The sequence below is a fragment of the Rana temporaria genome, chromosome 13, assembly GCF_905171775.1.
Source record: "Rana temporaria chromosome 13, aRanTem1.1, whole genome shotgun sequence".
NCBI lineage: Eukaryota > Metazoa > Chordata > Amphibia > Anura > Ranidae > Rana > Rana temporaria.
The window spans coordinates 37,980,273-38,002,547 of NC_053501.1; the positions used below are offsets into that span (position 1 = coordinate 37,980,273).

At 45.3% G+C, this 22,275-nt stretch overlaps 1 protein-coding gene across 2 annotated transcripts in view; it reads left to right on the top strand.

Annotated features, from left to right (window-relative positions):
* The first annotated feature begins 209 nt into the window (after positions 1-209).
* LOC120920855 (E3 ubiquitin-protein ligase pellino homolog 2) overlaps positions 210-22,275 on the top strand; it is an 81,796-nt gene continuing 59,730 nt past the window's right edge. Inside the window, exon 1 of one of the 2 annotated variants that reach the window (XM_040333204.1) lies at positions 210-587. In XM_040333204.1, coding sequence (XP_040189138.1) covers positions 511-587 — 77 coding nt within the window. In that variant the 5' untranslated portion in view covers positions 210-510. The remainder of the gene's footprint in view (positions 588-22,275) is intronic. The other variant, XM_040333205.1, reaches the window with a different exon arrangement.

The following is a 22,275-nucleotide window of genomic DNA, read 5'->3' on the forward strand; positions in this document are numbered from 1 at the left end:
CGTACAGCTGACACGATGTTCCCGGGTGAACGGAGATCACCGAATAACGTGTCGGAGTTCCCAGGGCGAGTAGAAGAGCCGGTCTGGGCGGCGCTAAAGGAGGCGCCGTTCGCGTAAGCTCCGCCCCCTCCCCCCGGGGCTAATCCGGTGTTCTGTTGCCACGGCACTTGGAGAGCAGCGGGGTTCCATTTGTTGTCTGGAGGGGGAGGAGGAAGGAGCTGGGTCTGGAGAGTCATTGGCGGCCTTCTGAAGGGGAGGGGGGTGGAAGCTGCATCTCCGGCCGCTCAGCGCGAGCTGCTGCCTGTATCTGAGGGGAGGCGCCGGGGGCGCGCACGGACGGAGAGCGGGACCCCGGGAAGGAGAGAGAGAGAAAGCGAGAGCGCGGAGGGAGAACTGCGCCACCGACTGGACCGGGGCTGAGGCCGGGAGGGCCGGCGGGTGGGGGAGGGGATGTCCTAGCGGCTGTGGAGGGGACCGGAGAAGGAGGACCGGGGGGGACCAGCCAGCTCCATGTTTTCCCCGACCCAGGAGGAGCACGGAGCCCTCAACAAGGAAACCGTCAAGTATGGAGAGCTGGTGGTGCTGGGGTGAGTCATCCATCCCTCCCTTCCTCTCTCTGTGTGTGTGTGAGATCGGGTACCTACCGACCCCCTCCCCCAATCCTGTCACCTACCTCCCCCTCCCCCATATATACATCATCTACCCTCCCCCCATCTATAGATACATCATCTACCCTCCCCCCATCTATAGATACATCGCCTACCCTCCCCCATCTATAGATACATCACCTACCTATGCCAATCCCATATATACATCACCACCTACCTCCTCCTCCTCCCTAATATATACATCACCTACCTATGCCAATCCCATATATACATCACCACCTACCTCCTCCCTAATATATACATCACCTACTTCCACCATGTATACATCACCTACCTACTGACCCCCCCCCCCCCCTTCCCCCTATATACATCCCATCACCTACTGACCCCCCCTATATGCATCCAACCACCTACCGACCCTCCCCCTATATACATCCCACTGACCCCCCTTATATACATCCCACTGACCCCCCCCCTATATACATCCCACTGACCCCCCCTTATATACATCCTATCACCTACCGACCCCCCCCCCCCCCCTTATACACATCCCATCACCTACCGACCCCCCCCTTATACACATCCCATCACCTACCGACCCCCCCCCTTATACACATCCCATCACCTACCGACCCCCCCCCCCCCTTATACACATCCCATCACCTACTGACCCCCCCTATATGCATCCAACCACCTACCGACCCTCCCCCTATATACATCCCACTGACCCCCCCCCTATATACATCCCACTGACCCCCCCTTATACACATCCCATCACCTACCGACCCCCCCCTTATACACATCCCATCACCTACCGACCCCCCCCTATACACATCCCATCACCTACCGACCCCCCCCCCCTTATACACATCCCATCACCTACTGACCCCCCCCCTTATCCCTTATATACATCACCTACCGACCCCCCCCCCCCTTATACACATCCCATCACCTACCGACCCCCCCCCCCTTATACACATCCCATCACCTACCGACCCCCCCTATATACATCCCATCACCTACCGACCCCCCCCTTATCCCTTATATACATCACCTACCGACCCCCCCCCCTTATCCCTTATATACATCACCTACTGACCCCCCTTATCCCTTATATACATCACCTACTGACCCCCCTTATCCCTTATATACATCACCTACCGACCCCCCCCTTATCCCTTATATACATCACCTACTGACCCCCCCTATATACATCCTAGCGACCCCCCCTATATACATCCCATCACCTACCGACCCCCCCCCCTTATCCCTTATATACATCACCTACTGACCCCCCCCATATACATCCTACCGACCCCCCCTATACACATCCCATCACCTACCGACCCCCCCCCCCCTTATCCCTTATATACATCACCTACCGACCCCCCCCTTATACACATCCCATCACCTACTGACCCCCCTATATACATCCTACCGACCCCCTATATACATTCCATCACCTACTGACCCCCCCCCCCCCATATACATACCACTGACCCCCCTATATACATTACATCACCTACCGACCCCCCCCCCCCCCTATATACATCCCATCACCTGTATGATCAGATTGTAATGTGTGGGGGGTCAGCACAATCCTTTAATCACCAAACACGTACAATGAGGACATCTGATCCGTCCACACCCAATCCACTGAGCCCTTTTTTATATCGATCTACAGGAGATTGTACAATCACATCACCACACACTGCACAATCCACTTCTACCGGAACTGTGACAACCTACCTCATTAATTTATATCCAATCAGGACGGCCCCTGTGCTACATAGATCTGCAAGAGGTTGTACAATCCGATTGTAGTTTAAAGATCGCCACACAGCTTATAATCGACTTTCCATCTAACAAAACTATGATGACCTACCTAATGTATCTGTATTCAGTCAGCTAGATCTACAGGAGATTGGGCAATCGGATTGTGATGTGCTCCTCCGTACAATCCACGTTCCAGCCACCAGAAGTATGTACTGTCAGGAGGATCCATCAGGAAGGCCCTTCTTCCAGCACAGATCGTCTATACGGATTACCACACAAGATGCAGTCCGATTGTACAATCTCCATTCCATTGGATGTAGTAGAAGCAGCTGCCTGATTGGATACAGATCACACACAAGCTCCTGTTGGTAGATCTAAAGCCGATTGTAACGTGTGGGGAGCCCAATGCGGACTATACAATCCTCTGTATTCCCACCAAGAGCTATGTAGAGCGAGGACCAATCTGATTGGATGGATTGGGTGAGACCTCATCTAGTTGTTGGAAGATCTTAGGGCCACCGATGTTCCCAACACCCGTTTTATTTCAGTGAGGTGCCAAACGCATGGGAATGCGCAAGAAGTGCGGCAAGCGCAACTTTTATAAACGTTTCACACCTGACTGCATTGTACGGAGATACTGGGGGAGGGGGTTTATTTAATAACACTGGAGCAGCTCTGCTTGGTAGCCAATCGGCATCCAGGTTTTATTGTCAAAGCTTTATTGAACAAGCTGAAGTTACAAGCTGATCACCATACACAACTGCAGGTTTTGCTCTCTCCAGTTTTAGTAAATCCCCCCCCCATGTGTGGTCTGGTGGCTGCAATGTGCATTTGTGTTTGGGATGCAATGAACGATTTATGGTACCCACACATGTCTAAGAAGGGCAGCGTGTTCTCATGTGATCCGGTAAACGCAGCTGGAAACGCACGTGTCCCATGCCGCTCCTGCTGTGAATGGGCCCTAAAGCGTATTGTACAATCAGATTGCAACGTGTGGGCAGCCCAATGGTGGCCATACACACTTAGATTTATTTTTTCCCTTTCTTTTACGTTGACTGTCTTCTGGTAGACGCACCAATACAAGCTTAAGACTGAGTACGGGTGCCGTCACTTCTTCTCACGTACTCACTGATGCCAATTACCGGTATCTATTTTTAGTGTCATGTGACATCTTTTTCACACTAACAAAAAGGCGTTACCGTTTCCTAAGAATTCGGAGGAACTGTAAGTCCGGGTTCACATATGTGCCGTCCGGTTTTGACAGCAGGATTTCGGCGCCCTCCAGTGCGGCTTTGTTCAGCGATTCAGGCGTATATTGGCAAAGTTTATGACATTAGAAATCGCACCAAATGCTTTTTAACCAGTTCTTGCCTGGCCTATAGAAGATTGATGTCCTCCCAGTCACACCGCTTGTGGCAAAAACGAAAAAAACTCTGGACAGCCGCACTCCAAAATGACTTAAAATAAAGTTGGTCTTTTAATGTAAAAAGTACATACAGGCACTGCAAACAACAGATACAGATTGGCCGCTTGTGCATGCTGATTAGTGGTGAGCCAATGACATTGCTGATCACATGGTAAAGAGCCAGCTGGTCACATGTAAACAAATGCTAATTATCAACATTTCCTTTCCTCAGCGCTGTCAGTGTCTGAGGAAGGGACAGCCAATAACTGTCTTTCCTGTGACGGGGGACATTTACACCAATATTTGATTATCAGTGTAGCCTCATCTGCTGCCATTAGTGCAGCCTCATCAGTGGTGAAGATAGTTACTTATTTGAAAATGGTTAAAACCGAAATGAAGAAAGTTCTTCTTTTTGGGCTTTTTTTCATTTGTTTAGCAAGAAATAAAACCCCCAGTGGTGGTACCACCAAAAGAAAACTGAAAAAAAAGATGTCATTTGGGTATATAGCAGTGGTCTCAACTGCGGCCCGAGGGCCAGATGCGGCCCTTTGCTTGCCTTTAATCGGCCCTTGGGGCACTATCCCTCCCACTGATACAAGACACTATTCTGCCCTCTGACACTGACATTGGAGCACCATTTCTCCCACTGACACAACTAATAGAGCACTATTCCTCCCTATGATACCAGCAATGGGGCACTATTCCTCCCCCTAATACCAGCTGTTTACTAACAATGATGCCAGGTAAATTTCCACTCCTGCTGGCCAATGTCCGGCCCTCCAAGAGCTCTGAAGGACAATAAACCGGCCCTTTGTTTAGAATGTTTGGAGACCCCTGGTATATAGCATTGCATGACCGCCCAATTGTCATTTTTTAAGTGTGACAGCGCTAAAAGCTGAAAATTATCCTGGGCGGGTAGGAAAGTGCCCAGGAGGCAAGTGGTTAAAAAGCTGTGACCGGCCTGCATATATGTGGACTAATTCTATAGAAAAGGCTGCAAGTTCACGTGTCATGCAAATTGGATGCAGTGCAAAACGCATCCAATTTGCATATATGTAAACCAGGTCTTAAAGTGATTGTAAAGGTTCTCATATTTTTATTTTTTATAAAAATAACAAACGTGTTTTACTTACCTGCTCTGCGCAAGGGTTTTGCACTGAGCGGCCCCGATCCGCCTCTTCTGGGGTGTCTCGTTGATGCTCCTGGCTCCTCCTATTCATCGGTTGCCCCCACGGAGAGCTGGTTTCCCTGAGGCCACCCGTGTGGGCATGCTTCTGACTCCCGCTGCTGCGTCCATTGACACAGACAGCAGGACTTGGCCCTGCCCCCCCTCTTGTCACTGGATTTGATTGACAGCAGTGGGAGCCAATGGAGATCCCAGTTGTGGTGTTGGTCTGTAAGGCCCCTTTCACACAGGGGGATTGCTCCACTGGTTCCTGCTGAGCGGGCTGATGACCGGTTCGTCTCCGCTCACTGTGCAGGGACAGGCCTGTCAGCCCCGCTATTGTTTATGGGAAGATCGGCTGAAAACAGTCTGTCCATTTTCATTCAATCAGGTGGATGGATGGCCAACGTATCTCCACCTGTCTGTTTTCATCGGATCTTGTTGGATCGGATGGCAGGTGGGTATTGGTGGACATATCTCAGCTGACATCCGCCCGCCCATACAGGTCATCGTGGGTGGCACGCTCAGATCCGCCTGAAACAATGGACAGGTGGATCTTTGCAGGTTGATCACGTGAAAGGGCCTTATGCTTTCTATACAAAAAAAAAAATTGTATATATTATTAAGTGTATTTATTCTTTCTAAGAAAAGTTTATAAATAGCTGGAGAATTGTTTTTTTTTTTTTTTTTATTATTATTTATTTAGGAGAGTCATGTTTTGGCACAGGTATCCATCCAGCAGAGGTGGCGAGTCAGTCAGAGGGCCCATCCACACAATATACACTCTGGCAATGCCCAGTTCACATCTTGGCAATGCTGGAACATCACAGCTTTTGCTCTTTTTGTAGCCTATCTCATAGTGCGTTTCGGAGTGACACAATTTATTTAAATGGGCTGCCCTTCACTCCAACAATGTGCTAACGTAGCTCCTGAGCCCCTTTTTTGAAGCTGACTTTGTTTTTTGTTTTTTTGACAGTGTGATCTTGTGTGTTTTTTTTTTTTTTATTGCATTAAAAAAAAACCCAGTTGGGGTGCCTTTATAACAGAACTAAACCCTCCCATTGTTTTCAGTCATGGAAGCCACCATCTTTGCCTCTGTTTTGATCTGCGACTGCCATGATGCTGCACATGTGATCAGTTATCACACCAGCTATTTGATGGTTTGACAGTTGGTTTGTGGACACAACCAATGTGACAGTTACATTTCCAGCCACGTGTCGGGGGTGTAACCGTTTTCTGAAAAGGTTACATTGATGGGTTTATTTCCAGTTTAGGAATGACTGCCACCCTAATGTGCGTTTTGCTGTGATTTTTTTTTTACTGCTTTTTGGAAACGTATGTATTGATATGAACTGAATAGATACACTGAAAAGTAGTAGGATGTGCAGTATTTTTACACATCGCCTTGTGCAGAAAGATGAAGGAAATGTCATTTTGTGACATTTCAATACTTTACAAAAAAATTGTATTACGTTCTAACAACATATCTGACTACGCACATACACAGTAGATTGTACTGCTGGTGTGAATGGGCCCAAGTGACGTCGGACATGCCTGGGACAAACCTAGAGATAAAGAAGGATCGGACTTCATGGTCCTCACTGTCTTTTCTGCTGTCACTCTTCTGTGGCTCTAAAGCTTGCTGCTTTTTGGATTGCCAAGTTTCTGGCTGAACACTGGGGCTGATCTGATGAAGGAATGGAGGCTGTTCACCTAGAAATGTGAATGTTGAATAAGCTGAAGCTGCATCTACTTTGAGTACCCAATCAGGTCAGAGAGAAATGAAAAAAGAAACAGGATTTGTGTGAGTATGTTGACTGATCGCTAACTTTGCTGGGTGACGTTCCTGCGTGAAATTACCCCCCCCCGCCTTTTCTGGAGGATTAATAAAGTGTATATCTGGTGGTCCGTGGATTGTAAACATCTTGAAAGTCGAGGACAAACGCACAGATTTTCTTCATTTTCTATGGCTGTGAAAAGTTGAGAGCAAAGTTCGGAAATACCAGCAACGTGGAGCAAACGCAGACATCTCCTGATCTTATCTGATTTATTCACTTCCAGTTTGGAAGCTTTATAGACCTGACACCTTCAGTGTAATACAAGGAAAAGGGCGAATAAAGAAAGAGGTGGAATAGAAAATTCCCAGACTTATCAGAAGTAATGAATGGGATCCTCTAACAGCTTTTATAAATGGAACGGATTGTCGAAGTTGTGTGTCCATATACAGGTTTGCGGCATTGATGAGGATGCAGTCACTCCGGCCTCCTGTTTTGGTTATTTTAAATGCTGGAAAAATGATCTGAAGTTTTGTTATGAGATGACCTTCTCCTGGGTTCAGATTATCTGAACACAATTCTTTTTTCTGTAAAGCTCTGTTCACATGGGCCAATTAGCTGCATGCCCTGTGTAGGGCTGTTCTACTGACAAGGGTGCATCTCCGTGCTGCTGTCCCATTGTTGTCTATTGGGACACGTGACTGCATGGACACAGCCACTGCGCCGACATTTGGGTGCTGGTCCCTGAACGCACACAGGATGAGTGTAAATGCATGCAAAGCCGCATGTCCCAGTGGACAACAATGGGACATGGGCATCAGGAATGTATGCAAAACACATGTGTATCCCTGTGCCAGCAAAATGCAGCCTTTATGGGGCATGCATAGAATTGTGCCACGTAAATTGGAACTAAACATGGGTTAAACTGAACACAGGTGAACATACAGTTTGAATTGTATCAAGGCCTCATTTAGACATGCAGTTGGGGGGGCTGCAAAAATGCGTGGTTGCGCATGTCTAAATATACTATAGAGGGTCTGGTACCTGTGTAGGGGATGGGAAGCAGGGTGTGACTTTAAAGGGTCTCGTCACTGTGTGGGGGGTGGGAAGCAGTGTTTTGACTATAGAGGGTCCAGCGTCTGTGTAGGGGGGGGGGATGGGAAGCAGTGTGACTATAGAGCAGGGATCCTTAAACTACGGCCCTCCAGGAGTTGTAGAACTACACATCCAATGAGGCATTGTAACACACTGACATTCACAGACATGACTAGGCATGATGGGAATTGTAGTTCCTGAACAACTGGAGGGCCGTTGTTTGAAGACCCATGCTATAGAGGGTCCAGTCCCTGTGTAAGGGGGGGATGGGAAGCATTGTGTGACTATTGAGGGCCCAGTCCCTGCACTCTGCACGCTCCCTCTGTTGCTATTGAAGGATGGATCCGTCTAACAATCGCTGGGTGTGGATATATTTAGCTTATCTGCCACTCTTCAGCTGGATATGACATTTCCCAGAATGCTTTGTAACCTAGAGGTGCCAGAAGATACTGAAAGTGTTCCTCCAGCAGTATGAGCACCGAAGGTCCCTACATACAGAATGTGACTACTTGGATGTCAGTGGTTGGCTCAGTAAATGGCTTTGTTTGCTATATGGGGCCCTATGCATGATGCACCCAATGTGTGTGATTCACTGGGGGGGGGGGACTGCAAGCTGAAACGCACGTACCCGTTACAGAAAATGTGGTCGGGCCGAAGCCTAGGTTCACAATAGATTGCAGTGCAGGAAACCCTTGATCCATGCACGTTCCCTGCACCGCATTCAAATCGCACAGGAAAGCGGCGTGATTCCTGTGCGATTCAGAGTGGAACCATTAGTCTCTTGTGCCTGTATATTGTAGCAAATCTTTTAATATCGCATCCACAATATTCATGTTGACAGTCCAGCGTGACCACAACTGAACGCTTGCCATTTGAAGTGTGCGCCTTCTCTGTGCAGCTGATGGCTTTGTTGGGGGAAATGTTCAGCTGGATAACGGTTTTCTTGTATTCGCAAACAGGAAGTTGGCTGTGCTTCAGAATATCCTTCCCTTCTACATCCCCTTCATTGTAAATATCTCCTGTTTAGGTGATCCTGTTAGAATAAGTCTTAATACTGTTTGATGTAAGTATGTGAGGATCTGGTCATTAAATCCAGGCAGTAAATTCTGCAGTCATGTGTATTCCTCAGCACAGTGGGGTTGTAATTGCATAGACATCTGTTGGAATATCCGGATACAGGCCTGTGCCCGGCGACAGCTCCGTTTGCTGAGAAGTTGTGTACCAGTTTAGTAGATGTGACCTAGCACAGCGGATCATGATTTGGGCAGGCGTCCCACTGCTCCGATCGCCTAGGGTTGGGTTTTTTAACTCGCGCATATCTGGAAATGGTAATGTGTCTTGCCTCCAGTCCATTCAGGGTAGGTGGTGGCAAAGCACTTAATAACGGAGCTTATTTTTATGTTTATGAAGCAAAAATAATCTGTGATGTTAGTTTTCAGGGCTCGTCCTGTTGGCCAGGAAACTATGCAGAGAGGCCCTGTGTGCGTTACTGAGACTTCAACCCCTCCTCCGTATTGATTGGAAGCAAAGCTTTCCTTTGTATAATCTATAGACATCTGGCTTTTCCTTTTCTGTTTTGAAAATGCTGTACGTTTGCTGGGATCTTAGTGGTATGCTTTCTTTGATCTGAGAATACTAAACCTTTAAAATGTTCCTAAAGTCAATTTTTTATTCTTTTTTTTTTTTTTTTTTTAAACGACTCCCAAAGAAAAGTTGGGATGCTGTATAAAATCTCCCTAAAAACAGAATGCAATTATTTTCAAATCTCAAACTCATATTTTATCTACAATAGAAAACATATCAAATGTATAAACGCGAGAAAATGGACTGTAATGCTCGTTGGCAAGGCGCACGCATTCCACATTAATAATTATGCTACTGAAATTGGTGTGTGGTATAAATTGCCTCCAGCATTGTTCCCCTTTCTTCTTGCTGCCATTTTGCTGAAGCCCAAAGCTTCCGAACAGCACTAAATCATAAATTGGAACTAAAGCCATCGATTTAACATAAAAAAAAAAAAAAAAAAAAGGTGGAGGTGTTCCAGTCTGGGGTAATTGTTGTTTAAGTCATTCGCTACAAATAGTGTAGACTCGTAATAGATGGACACTCATCGCGGGCTCCCTGGACAGGTGTCGGCACCCCAGCTGATCTTCGGAGCGGCTGTCGCGTGCTGCCGCTGCCATCTCCACTAAGGGAAACCTTTCGGCTTCAGACGGTTCCCTACTGTGCATGCGCGCTGTGCTTTCTAATTTGGGCCAATGGCAAAGGAAGGAGAGGGGCCCAACTTCCGAGGGACAACGCCGTCTCCGGAAGTGGGGCCTGTCAAAAACGGGTCCCCATTCCCCCTGAAAGGTGCCAAATGTGGTATCAGAGAGGGGAGGAAGCAAATAAGTAAGTTCCACTTTTTGGTGGAACTCGACTTTAACCACTTCAATACTGGGCACTTTCGCCCCTTCCTGCCTAGGACAATTTTTAGCTTTAGGTGCTGTCACACTTTGAATAACAAATGCGCGGTCATATAACACTACGCCCAGACCAATTTAATTTTTATTTAATAATTTTCTTCCTACAAATAGAGCTTTCTTTTGGTGTTTTTAAAACTTTTTTTCTTTGTTTTCCGTTATACAATTTTTTTTCCCCTCCTTCACTGATGAGAAGGCACTGATGGGCACTAGATGGGCAGCACTGATGAGCTGCTGACAGGCATTACAGATTGGCATCTGTAGGGCACTGACCTTGTTCTGGGCACTGACCTTGTTCTGGGCACTGATTGCTAGCTGATTGGCACATATGATGGGGCTGTGCTGATAGATTATCAGGCTCTCCCTGTCAGCAAGAACTGAGGAAAGCGGTTTACCGTCACTTCCTGGTTCATGTGTTTGATCAGCTGTTGGTCACAGCGGATCACGTGGTAAGTAGCCTCCGTCAGAGGCTCCTTACTATGATCAGAGATGTAGTGTGTCAGACTGACGCACAGCACCAGCGATCGTTGCGGGTGGTATGTTATCTTGCTGGGCGTCATATGATAGGATAACGAAACCAATTCCTGGCTGTTAATCTGCTATAGGCCGGACGGGAAGTGGTTAAATTCCTGAAATGCCAGGATTGCTAACTCACATTTGCATGCTTCTTCAACCAAACTGTGACTCCATCGATGGAGTCATAATTGATCACATGTACAACACCATGGCAGTTGCAGGTCAAACAGAAGCAACTTCTTTGGCTGTAAAGGATGGGGTTTAATTCCACTTTAGGGCTCCTTCACACCATACATGAAAACTATGCAGAGACATCAGTTTACATCTGTTTCACATGAGTGTTTATGTGTGGCAGTTATGTGCCCTATTGACACCAATGTAAATGTCATGTCAGTTTTTGTCCTGCGCAGAAAACTGCATACATGTTGCAGATTCCTGCATGGGGAAAAATGCGCACAACATGAACAGGGCACATAGACAACCATTGTGTGTGTGTTTTTTTTTTTTTTTTTTTTTTTTTTTAAGCCCTTGCAGAAAAACTGACATCTCTGCACCATGGTGTAAACTGACCGCTTGGGTCGGAGCCGCTGTACTAACAATTCAATGTTAGTACATCAATCTCCCCTGCTGAGCTATTGTGTTCTGATGGGGATGGTCCCCCTGCCAGAACACTTCAGTCGGTGCTCTCAGCTATTGGCTGTGTGCACTGATTGGGAGCGGGTTGTCATACCTTTTTTGGTCATGACCCTGTGACAGAAGCCAGCTGAACGGCCATCTTCTGTCGGACCGGCTGCTATACACATGAGCCAAATGTCGTCGTCTGGTTTCTATTGAACCGCCCAACATTTGGCCTGGGTTTACTAGGCTTTAAAATATAATTACTGTAAACCCTCCTATGCTTTCCATCATAGGATTCTGCTTCGGTTTGATCTGCAACTGCCATGGTGCTGCATATGTGATCAGTTATGACACCAGCCATTTGATGGCTTTGCAGTTTGGTTGTGACAAATGTGACAGTAAATCGATGGGTTTAGTTCCGCTTTATGATTTACTTCTGTTCAGGGGCTCTGGGCTTCAGCAAAATGGCAGCCTCCTGCAAGAAGAAACATGAGCAATGCTGGAGGCAATTACAGCACATCCTAATTTTTTTTAGTATTAATGTGGAATGTATGTTAAAGAACATTATTTTTTTATCAAGTTATGGGTAAAGTTCTGCTGTCAGCGGATCGCCCTTTACAAACTTTGCAGTACCTAAAAATGGACAGCAACTGAACATGTGCAGAACAGGATGAGGCCGTGTTACTGGATTATAAACTGTATAGACACTTATTTTTAATGTTCTAGCTATACCTGCAAAAGGGGTGATCTAGCAGGACTTTTTCTGACTAAAATTCTAATTTAAAGCGGGGTTCCCATTACATTTTTCAAATTTTAAAAATATCTGCTTTCATCTTTCTATACGTCTCTATGGTGTCACTTACTATTTTAAAATGTTCCGCCAAGTTATTGTAAAGGAACACTTTATATCTTTGCCTCTTGAACGTTCTCATTTTGCTTGTGGGCATTGTGAAGCCCACAAGCACTTCTGGGAATACTGGGGATGACTAGTTGAAAGGGCAGCACATCCCGCCCCATTCTCGTGCTTCCGCAATAGACCTGCAGCGCTGCGCTGTCAAACACTTGGGTTGCCATCACAACGAGCGGCGGCGAAAGTGCACGCTGTTGTGATGACAACCCATAAACATCAACAAGCCGGGAGACACAGGGGAAGCTCACGGCATCCTGGGAGCTGAGGGAGCTGATGTCAGGATCTGAGGTGAATAGGAAGGCAGATTTCGTGGGACCGCATAGCAACAGGCATTTCGAGGTGAGTAAAACTTTTTTTTTTATTTAATTATTTATTTATTTTTTTAGGTCTAAGCTACAATATAAAGCAAAGTTATATTTTTGATGGAACCTCCACTTTAAGGGGGAAAAAAAGGTCATTTTAAAATGGATGGCAGCAACACATAAGTTGGGGACAGGACCATGTTTACTATGGTGTAGCATCCCCTCTTCTGGGAATGGAGGAGGACAGTTGCTGGAGTTTTGGGAGAGGAATATTGTCCTGTTATTGCCTGATATATGATGCTCAACAGTCCTGGGTCGTCTTTGTCGTATTTTTTTGTTTCAAGATGCACCAAATATTTTCAATTTGTGAAATGTCTGGACTTCAGGCAGGCCAGTTAAGCACCCAGACTCTTCTACTATGAAGCCATGCTGCTGTCATTAAAGCGGTTCAGCATTGTCCTACTGAAATATGCAAGGCCTTCCCACAAAGCCATTGTCTGCATTGGAGAATATGCTGCTCTAAAACCTGGATATATCTTTCAGCGTTGATGGTGACTTTCCAGATGTACAAGCTGTTCATTCCTACGTACTAATGCACCCCCATACCATCAGATGAAGGCTTATAAACTGAGCGCTGATAACAAGCCAAAAGGACCCTTTCCTCTTTAGTCATGGAGGACGTGAGCCTATGGTTGCCAAAAATAATGTAATTTCAATTCATCTAACCACTGAACCTGTTTCCACTTTGCAACAGACCATTTTAAATGAGATTTTGCCCAGAGAAGACCGCGGCATGTCTGGATCATGTTCACATAAAGCTGCTTCTCTGCATGATCGAGCTTACCCAGTTCTGGACTGTACGTATACTGCGGCAGGGCACAGCAAAGTACCTGTATGTTGTCTGTGTGACCTGATCAGCGGCCATGATCGCCACGGGGAAGGACAGAACAACGGTCTGCTGATGTAAACAAAGCAGACAGTCCTTCTGTCAGACAGGAACAGAGATCTGGGCTTCCTGCTAATCGGGAACACGGATCTGTTACTGCAGTGAGTCCATCCCCCACACAGTAAGCGCACTGAGGGAATGCAGTTAACCCCTTGAGCGCACCTGATGTTAACTCCTTCCCTGCCAGTGTCATTTATACAGTGTCAGTCCCTAAATCTATTCCATAGTTTGGTTTGTGCAAAAGTTATAGCGTCTACAATCTATCTACGCAAATTGTGTGTGTGTGTGTGTGTGTGTGTGGCACGATGAACGGTGTTCAGACAGTGATATTTGGAACTATTCTTAACCACTTAAGCCCCGGACCAATATGCTGCCTAAAGACCCAAGGTGTTTTTACAGTTCGGGACTGCGTCGCTTTAACAGACAATTGCGCGGTCGTGCGACGTGGCTCCCAAACAAAATTGGCGTCCTTTTTCCCCCACAAATAGAGCTTTCTTTTGGTGGTATTTGATCACCTCTGCGGTTTTTATTTTTTGCGCTATAAACAAAAATAGAGCGACAATTTTGAAAAAAAATCAATATTTTTTCCTTTTTGCTATAATAAATATCCCCCAAAAATATATAAAAAAAAATTTCCCTCAGTTTAGGCCGATACATATTCTTCTACCTATTTTTGGTAAAAAAAAATCGCAATAAGCGTTTATCGATTGGTTTGCGCAAAATTTATAGCGTTTACAAAATAGGGGATAGTTTTATTGCATTTTTTTAAATTTTTTTTTTTTTTTTTTTTTTACTACTAATGGCGGCGATCAGAGTTTTTTTTTCGTGACTGCGACATTATGGCGGACACTTCGGACAATTTTGACACATTTTTGGGACCATTGTCATTTTCACAGCAAAAAATGCATTTAAATTGCATTGTTTATTGTGAAAATAACAGTTGCAGTTTGGGAGTTAACCACAGGGGGCGCTGTAGGAGTTAGGGTTCACCTAGTGTGTGTTTACTAGTGTAGAGGTGTGTGGCTGTAGGAATGACGTCATCGATCGAGTCTCCCCTATAAAGGGATCACTCAATCGATGCAGCGCCATAGTGAAGCACGGGGAAGCCGTGTTTACTTACGGCTCTCCCCGTTCTTCAGCTCCGGGGAGCGATCGCGACGGAGTGGCTATAAACAAATAGCCGCGCCGTCGTCCCGGATTGCTCCCCGAGGGAACCCGACCGCCTCGTGTAGCGGGGGGGGGGGGGGTCCCGATCGGACCCCCGACCCACGTCTAGGCAGGTACGTTGATGTGCCTGTCCGTGCCATTCTGCCGACGTATATCTACATGCGGCGGTCGGGAAGTGGTTAAAGGGTCACTAAAGTAATTTTTTTTTTTTTTTTTTAGCTAAATAGCTTCCTTTACCTTACTGCAGTCCTGGTTTCATGTCCTCATTACTCGTTTTTGCTTTGATGTTGATGTGATACTCCTCTGTTCTGAACACTTCCTGGTTGTCTGGCTCCTTATGAAAAAAGTCATGGGAGAGTTTAGTTTCGTTTTCCTAGCCATGACTCTCTATGGCACTGTCCAGCACAGAGGCATAAAATAACATGCAAAGACTAAACTAGTTTCACTTTCGTTTTTGCATCTAGAGGCACATTATATGATTGATTTTTATCTATTTTTAATCGTTTTTAAAAGGAATCAGTTAACTATTATGTCTCTATACCCTGTAAACAGTCATTTCAGCAAAAAATGTTTTTTCCTTTAGTGACCCTTTAAGCCCATGCAGTGATGTCCATCACAGAATCATGCCCGTTTTTAATGCATATACGTCTGAGGGCCTGGAGATCACAAGCGTTCAATATTGCATTTCAGCCTTGTCCCTTGTGCACAGAGATTTCGAGAATCTGAAGAAAGATTGATTGATATGATGATATATTTAAAGTCTGTGCAATTTTGCATTAAGGAACATTATTCTGAAATTGTTTAACTATTTTTTAAAATGCAGCTAATGCCTCGTACACACGATTGGATTTTCTGCAGACAAAGCCTCAGACTTTTGTCTGAAGGGTGTTGGCCAGGAACTTGTCTTGCATACAGACGGCACACAATTGTCGGCCAACAAGCGCGAGCGTAGTTGCGTACTATGTTTTTTTCAGCTCTTTAGCACCACCCTTTGGGCACCTTCTGCTAATGTTGTTTTTGGTGAGCATTGATTTCGAGCATGTGTCCACATGATCGGAAAATCCGACAACAGACCGTTGTCCACGGAAAATTTTAAAGCCTTCCATCCAACATTTGTCCGCAGAAAACCCGAAAACAATTGTCCAATGGAGCGTACAAACGGTCTGATTTTTCTACCAACATGCTGTCGATACACAATTCTCATCGGGAAAATCTGATCGTGTGTACTAGGCTTAAAGGGGTTGTAAAGGTACAATTTTTAGTTTTTTTTCCTAAATGGCTTCCTTTACCTTGGTGCAGTCCTCCTTCACTTACCTCATCCTTTGATTTTGCTTTTAAATGTCCTTATTTTTCCTGAGAAATCCTCACTTCCTGTTCTTCTGTCTGTAACTACACACAGCAATGCAAGGCTTTCTCCCTGGTGTGGAGTGTCGTGCTCACCCCCTCCCTTGGACTACAGGAGAGTCAGGATGCCCACAGCTCCTTTCTCGATCTGCAATGTAGAGCGTCCTGACTCTCCTGTAGTCCAAGGAAGGGGGCGAGCAAGACACTCCACACCAGTGAGAAAGCCTTGCGATGCTGTGTGAAGTTAGAGAGAAGAACAGAAAGTGAGGATTTCTCAGAAGAAATAAGGACATTTAAAAGCAAAATGGAAGGATGAGGTAAGTGAAGGAGGACTGCACTAAGGTAAAGGAAGCTATTTAGGAAAAAAATTGTACCTTTTAACTCTCGAAGATGCTCTTTTTCTAACCAATCATGTTGCTGACCTTTTGCCAAATGGCCTAATTGGTTGCAAAATATTCTTCCAATGCTTCCTTGTTGGTACCACTTACTTTGCCAGCTTTTTGTTACTGTCCCAACAATTTATTTTTTTTATTTTTTTTTTGTTGCTGCCATCAATTTCAAAATTACCTTATTTATTTTATTTTATATTTTTTTTTCTTAAAATGGTACACTTTCTGCCCAGGTTCACACTGGGTACGATTTGAGATGCGATTTCACATGTTAAATCGCATCTCAAATCGGCGGCATTTGCCGGCAATGGCACCGTCCTAATTGGTGCGACGCCGCTGCACCGATTTCAAAAAGTAGTTCCTGTACTACTTTTTGCGAATTCAGGCCGCGATTTACATTGAACCCTGCACAGATGTCTCTTAAATCGCGGGAAAATTGCAGCCGTAATATCGCGATTTTGAATTTTCGATTTTGAATTCGCAGCAGTGTGAACCTAGCCTCTAAGTTTAAACAATGTTTTCTGTTGTGAATAAAATATGGGTTTATAAGACTTGCAAATCATATTCTGTTTTTATGCAGATTTTCACAGCGTCCCAATGGGGTTGTAATAACACATGTTATATTTACCTACTCCTCACAAGGGTATTGCACAGAGTGGTCCCGATCCTCCTTCTCTGGGGTTCCCTACTGTCGCACAGGCTCCCTCCTGAGCGGGCCTGTGTGCATCTCTAGACACACACAGCGTGGTTCAGTCCCGTTATCTCCTTACAGCATTTGACAGCAGCAGGATCCAGTTGTTGTTGCCACTATCCCCTGCTTTACTCTATAGAAAATCAAAAAACCTGTTTTGCCTAAAGTTCTAAATTATTAATGATTAGCTTGGCTCTGCGGAATAAACAATGGAATGTCATTTTGGCAGGACACGTTAACCTAATGCAAATGTTTTACATAGAAGAGCTGCATGTAGCACCCGCAGATAGTGATGCAAATGGTCTAATTTCTGATCAGAAAATAAGAATTGTCTTGTGTAACTTTTTACTGTGGTACCTGTTTTGTTCCCCAAGCACACCGGTGCTTGGGGAACACAGGTGCACCCTCCAACCCAGGTGCCAGCCTGTATGAGAGGCTGTAATACTACTTTTGGCTTTTACAGGCTCCTTGCAGCAGGGATGGACCGGCCTGTGTCTTCCGCCTGCAACAAAATGCCAGAATTTTATGTACCAGGGCAAGACGCCCAGAGTGCATGAGGCCTCTCCTCACCAAGGAGCCAGGGAAAAAAAAAACTTAATTTTCTTTGACTGGACAAGAAATCTGTGTGTGTGTGTGTGTGTGTGTGTGTGTGTGTGTGTGTGTGTGTGTGTGTGTATACACAATTTTTTTTATTTTTTTTTAAAGCCTTTTTCATGTCACTGTCTCACACCCGGGACAAAATAAGTCGGTCTGAGCGACGCTCAGCCATTCAGAGGCAGCTTTGTATTCAAATGAAGCTTCCTCTGACTGTCTAAGGCAGGGCTCGACAAATCCCAGTCGCCAGGTCGCCATGGCGACTAGAAATAGTGTCCTGGCGACTTGGCTTGGAAGGTGGGCTGGCGCCATCTGGTGGTGAGCCGTCGGTATTACAAGTTATTACCATCAGATGTGAGCTGGCGCCATCTGGTGGTGGCCGTTGGTATTACAAGTTAAGCAGCAATTCTAATGTAATTTTTCACTATTTTTCAATGCCATAGTCTTCCCTCTAATTAGAACCCCCAAACATTATATATATTTTTTATCCTAACACCCTAGAGAAGAAAATGGTGATCGTTGCAATACTTTGTCACGCCGTATTTGCGCAGCGGTCTTACAAGCGCACTTTTTTGGGGAAAAAAATAAGACAACAGTAAAGTTATCCCCATTTTTTTTTAATATTATGAAAGATAATGTTACGTCGAGTAAATTCATACCCAACATGTCACGCTTCAAAATTGCGTCCGCTCGTGGAATGCCGACAAACTTTTACCCTTTAAAATCTTTATAGGCGACGTTTAAAAAAATCTACAGGTTGCATGTTTTGAGTTACAGAGGAGGGCTCTACCAATCGCGGCGATACCTCACATGTGTGGTTTGAACACCGTTTACATATGCGGGCGCTGCTCACGCATGTGTTCGCTTCTGCGCGCAAGCTCATCGGGACGGGGCGCGTTTTCTGGCTCCTAACTTTTTTAGCTGGCTCCTAGATTCCAAGCAAATTTGTCAACCCCTGGTCTAAGGTGGAGATCATGATGCCATCAGCCAATCGGGGGAAGCTTTGTATTCAGTGTTTTACCTTAGTCGTTTTGTCAATGTTCACCTTTGGGAGCATGTCCACATTACACCCGTATTTGGAATGTAACAGCCGCGTCATTCCTTCACATCAATCTGTGAATGAATGAATTACAAGTACGATCTGCCACCGCGACAGATGGCTTGTAATTCTCGGTGAACTGCAAGGTCACTAGAGAGCGTTCCCATTGAACTTCATTGTTCTTCCTGCACTTTGATCTTCCTGCACTTTAATGCTCTGCCCTAATGGGAGATACGGGCAGGCAGCTCTACAGAGAATATGCAGGCGCAGGACACTACACCTGTGATCTACTGATTTTATGAGAGCAATAATTTTTCAGGCTGCTGCGGGAAAAAATGCATTTTATTTTTAATGCAGAAATATGTGCATTTATTTATTTTTTCCCCAGAAGGTGAACGTAGCATTTAATGTATTAAATATAGATATATTGGGCCAGATTCTCAAAGGCGTTACGACGGCGCAACACCATTAGCGCCGTCGTAACACCTCATCTGGCCCCGGGTATCTATGCGACTGATTCTCAGAATCGGTTGCGCATAGGTACCCATTAGATCTGACATGCGTAAGGCTGTTACGCTGTCAGATCTTAAAAGTAATTTTTTTTCCCGCCGCTAGGTGTCGCATCGTCGCTTTTCCCCGTCGTCTATGCAAATGAGGTAAGTACGGCGATTCCCGAACATACGCGAGGTCGACACAGCGAATTAACGTCGTTTGCGTAGCGTACCCGACGCGTAAGGTTGCCCCTGCTAATTAGCAGGCGCAACCAATGTTAACGATGGCCGTCGTTCCCGCGTCAAATTCAATAAAAATTACGTCGTTTGCGTAAGACGTCCGTGAATGGCGCTGGACGCCATTTACGTATACATCTAGGCAAATGACGTCGGGGCGACGTCATTTAGCGCAATGCACGTCGGGTAATTTACCCGACGGAGCATGCGCAGTACGCTCGGCGCGGGAGCGCGCCTAATTTAAATGGTGCCCGCCCCATTTGAATGGGGCGGGCTTGCGACGAGCAATCTAACGCTACACCGCCGCAAGTTTATAGGTAAGTGTTCTGAGAATCAGGATGTAAACCTGTAGACCTGCGGCGGTGTAACGTAGATCTCATATATTACGCTGCCCAGGAGCAGCGCGAATGTATGAGAATCTGGCCCTTTGTAGCCAATAGATGGAGCTTAGTATTTGACTAGACCTACAAGCTAAACATTTGTTTTAAAGCTGAACTCCAGGCTAAGTTGTCTCAGTACAGGAGCTGTGTGTGTGTGTGTGTGTGTGTGTGTGTGTGTGTGTTTTTTTTTTCTCTTGAGTTGGTGTCATTTCTGTATTTCCTTCTAGATCTGTGCGGTAAGTTGGTATGAAACAACTCCTGTACTGGAGTTTCCTGTGTTGTGTGACCAGTCATTCTTGCTCTAGTTGTTTCAGGAAGACTGGTCTCGTCTCCGCCCCTCATTTTGTATTATTATAACAAGTTTTAAGAAGTAATTTTCTCATGATTGTTTCTTTTGTAGCACTTTAACCGCTTGCCCACCGCTGACCATCGTATGACAGCCGAACGGTGCAGCTCTCGTTCTGGGCGGCGTCATATGATGTCCTCGCCTTCACTAGCCACTAGGGGAGTGTGTGCGCTACCGCCGCGTTACTGGGAAACCGATGCGCGTGGCCGCGATGTCCGCCAGGCACCCACGATTGCCCAGTAATGGAGCAGCACTGTGGATCTGTGTGTGTGTTATCCCCTTCCCTGCCACTTATACAGTAATCAATGCATTTTTATTGCACGGATCGCTGTGTAATTTTGAATGGTCCCAAAATAGTGACAAAAGTGTTTGGTATGTCCACCGCAATTTCGCAGTCACGATCGCAGATCGCCGCCATTACTAGTAAAAAAAAATAAAAAAAAATGCTTTAAATCTATCCCCTATTTTGTAGACGCTATAACTTTTGCGCAAACCAATCAATACACACTTATTGCGTTTTTAACAAAAATATGCAGAAGAATCTGCCTAAACTGAGGAAAAAATTAGTTTTAAAAAAAGAGGGATTATTTATTATAGCAAAAATATTTGTGTGTGTGTTTGTCGTGTTTTTATTTTTTTATTTTTTATGTTTTAAACTTGTCACTCTTCTCTTGTTTATAGCGCAAAAAATAAAAACCGAGGTGATCAAATTCCACAAAAGAGAGCTCTATTTGTGCAATAAAAGGAGTGTCCATTTTGTTTTGGGTACAGCATCGCACGACAGCACAATTATCAGTTAAAGCGACGCAGTAATGTATCGCAAAAAATGGCTTGGGCAGGAAGGGGGTGAAAGTGCCCTTTTATTGAGGTGGTTAAATAAAAATAAAAACTACATGCAACATTTTGGAAAAATCCTGAAGAAGCTCACCGAGCGAAACGTGTAGCGTATGAAGTAGTTGTACATGATCTTTAAGTGATACGCTTTATTCTATTGTCCATTAAATTTAAAGAAATTTTGTATAATAATAGTGTGTGTGTGTGTGTGTGTGTGTGTGTGTGTATAAACATAAACCTTTTTTTTTTTTTTTTTTCCTGCCCAATTGATTCTGTTCCTATCGGGATGTGGTACCTTCTAGTGACCTTTCATTACCCGACTCTCTATAAAAAAAAAAGTCTATCCACTCCTATAGTTTTCTGCAGGCAACCTGTAGTGGGAGGGGCCTGCTGGGTCAGTCTGTAGATCCTGATAATTATACTTTTAGTAATATGTAGGTTTGTAAGGCATTTGGTACACAAAGCAGATTTAAATCCTCTGTGACTAATAAGTATTTATGCCCAGAATTTTGTCTTTTAAAGAGATCAGCCATACAAGCGGTGCATTATTTTCACAAGCAGCCATGAATAGGAGCTGTAAAAGTGCCCATAAAGTCTGTGAACTATGGGTCAAACCCCTTTGATTTACTAGGAGCAGTAAAGCTCAACATCTGTATACAAGTGAGAAGAGCTTGCATATGTAATGAGTAAATATGGCTGCCTCTGTGTACATATAGTTTCACACTATCAACATAAAAAATGTTTTTGACCACTTGCCGACCAGCCACCGTCATACTGCGGCAGGTCAGCGCGATCCCACGAACCGTCGTAGCTGTACGTTGGCTCCTTTAAGCGTGATAGCAGGTGCGCCTGCTGCACTGCGGGGGTGCGGATGGTCGCTGGCCATGTGCGATTGAGGGTACGAGAGCCAGAACGTGTGTGTGTGTGTGTGTGTGTGTGTGTGTGTGTGTGTGTGTGTATCCCTGTTCTGTGAGGAAAGGCAGATCATGAGTTCCTACTAGCTAGGAACAGCAATCTGTCATCTCCCCTAGTCAGTCCCATCCCCCTACAGTTAGAACACTGTTAACCCCTTGATCGCCCCTAGTGATAACCCCTTCCCTGCCAGTGACATTTACACAGTATTCTTCATTTTTATAGCACTGATCGCAGTATAATTGTCAGTGGTTCCAAAAATGTGTCAAGTTT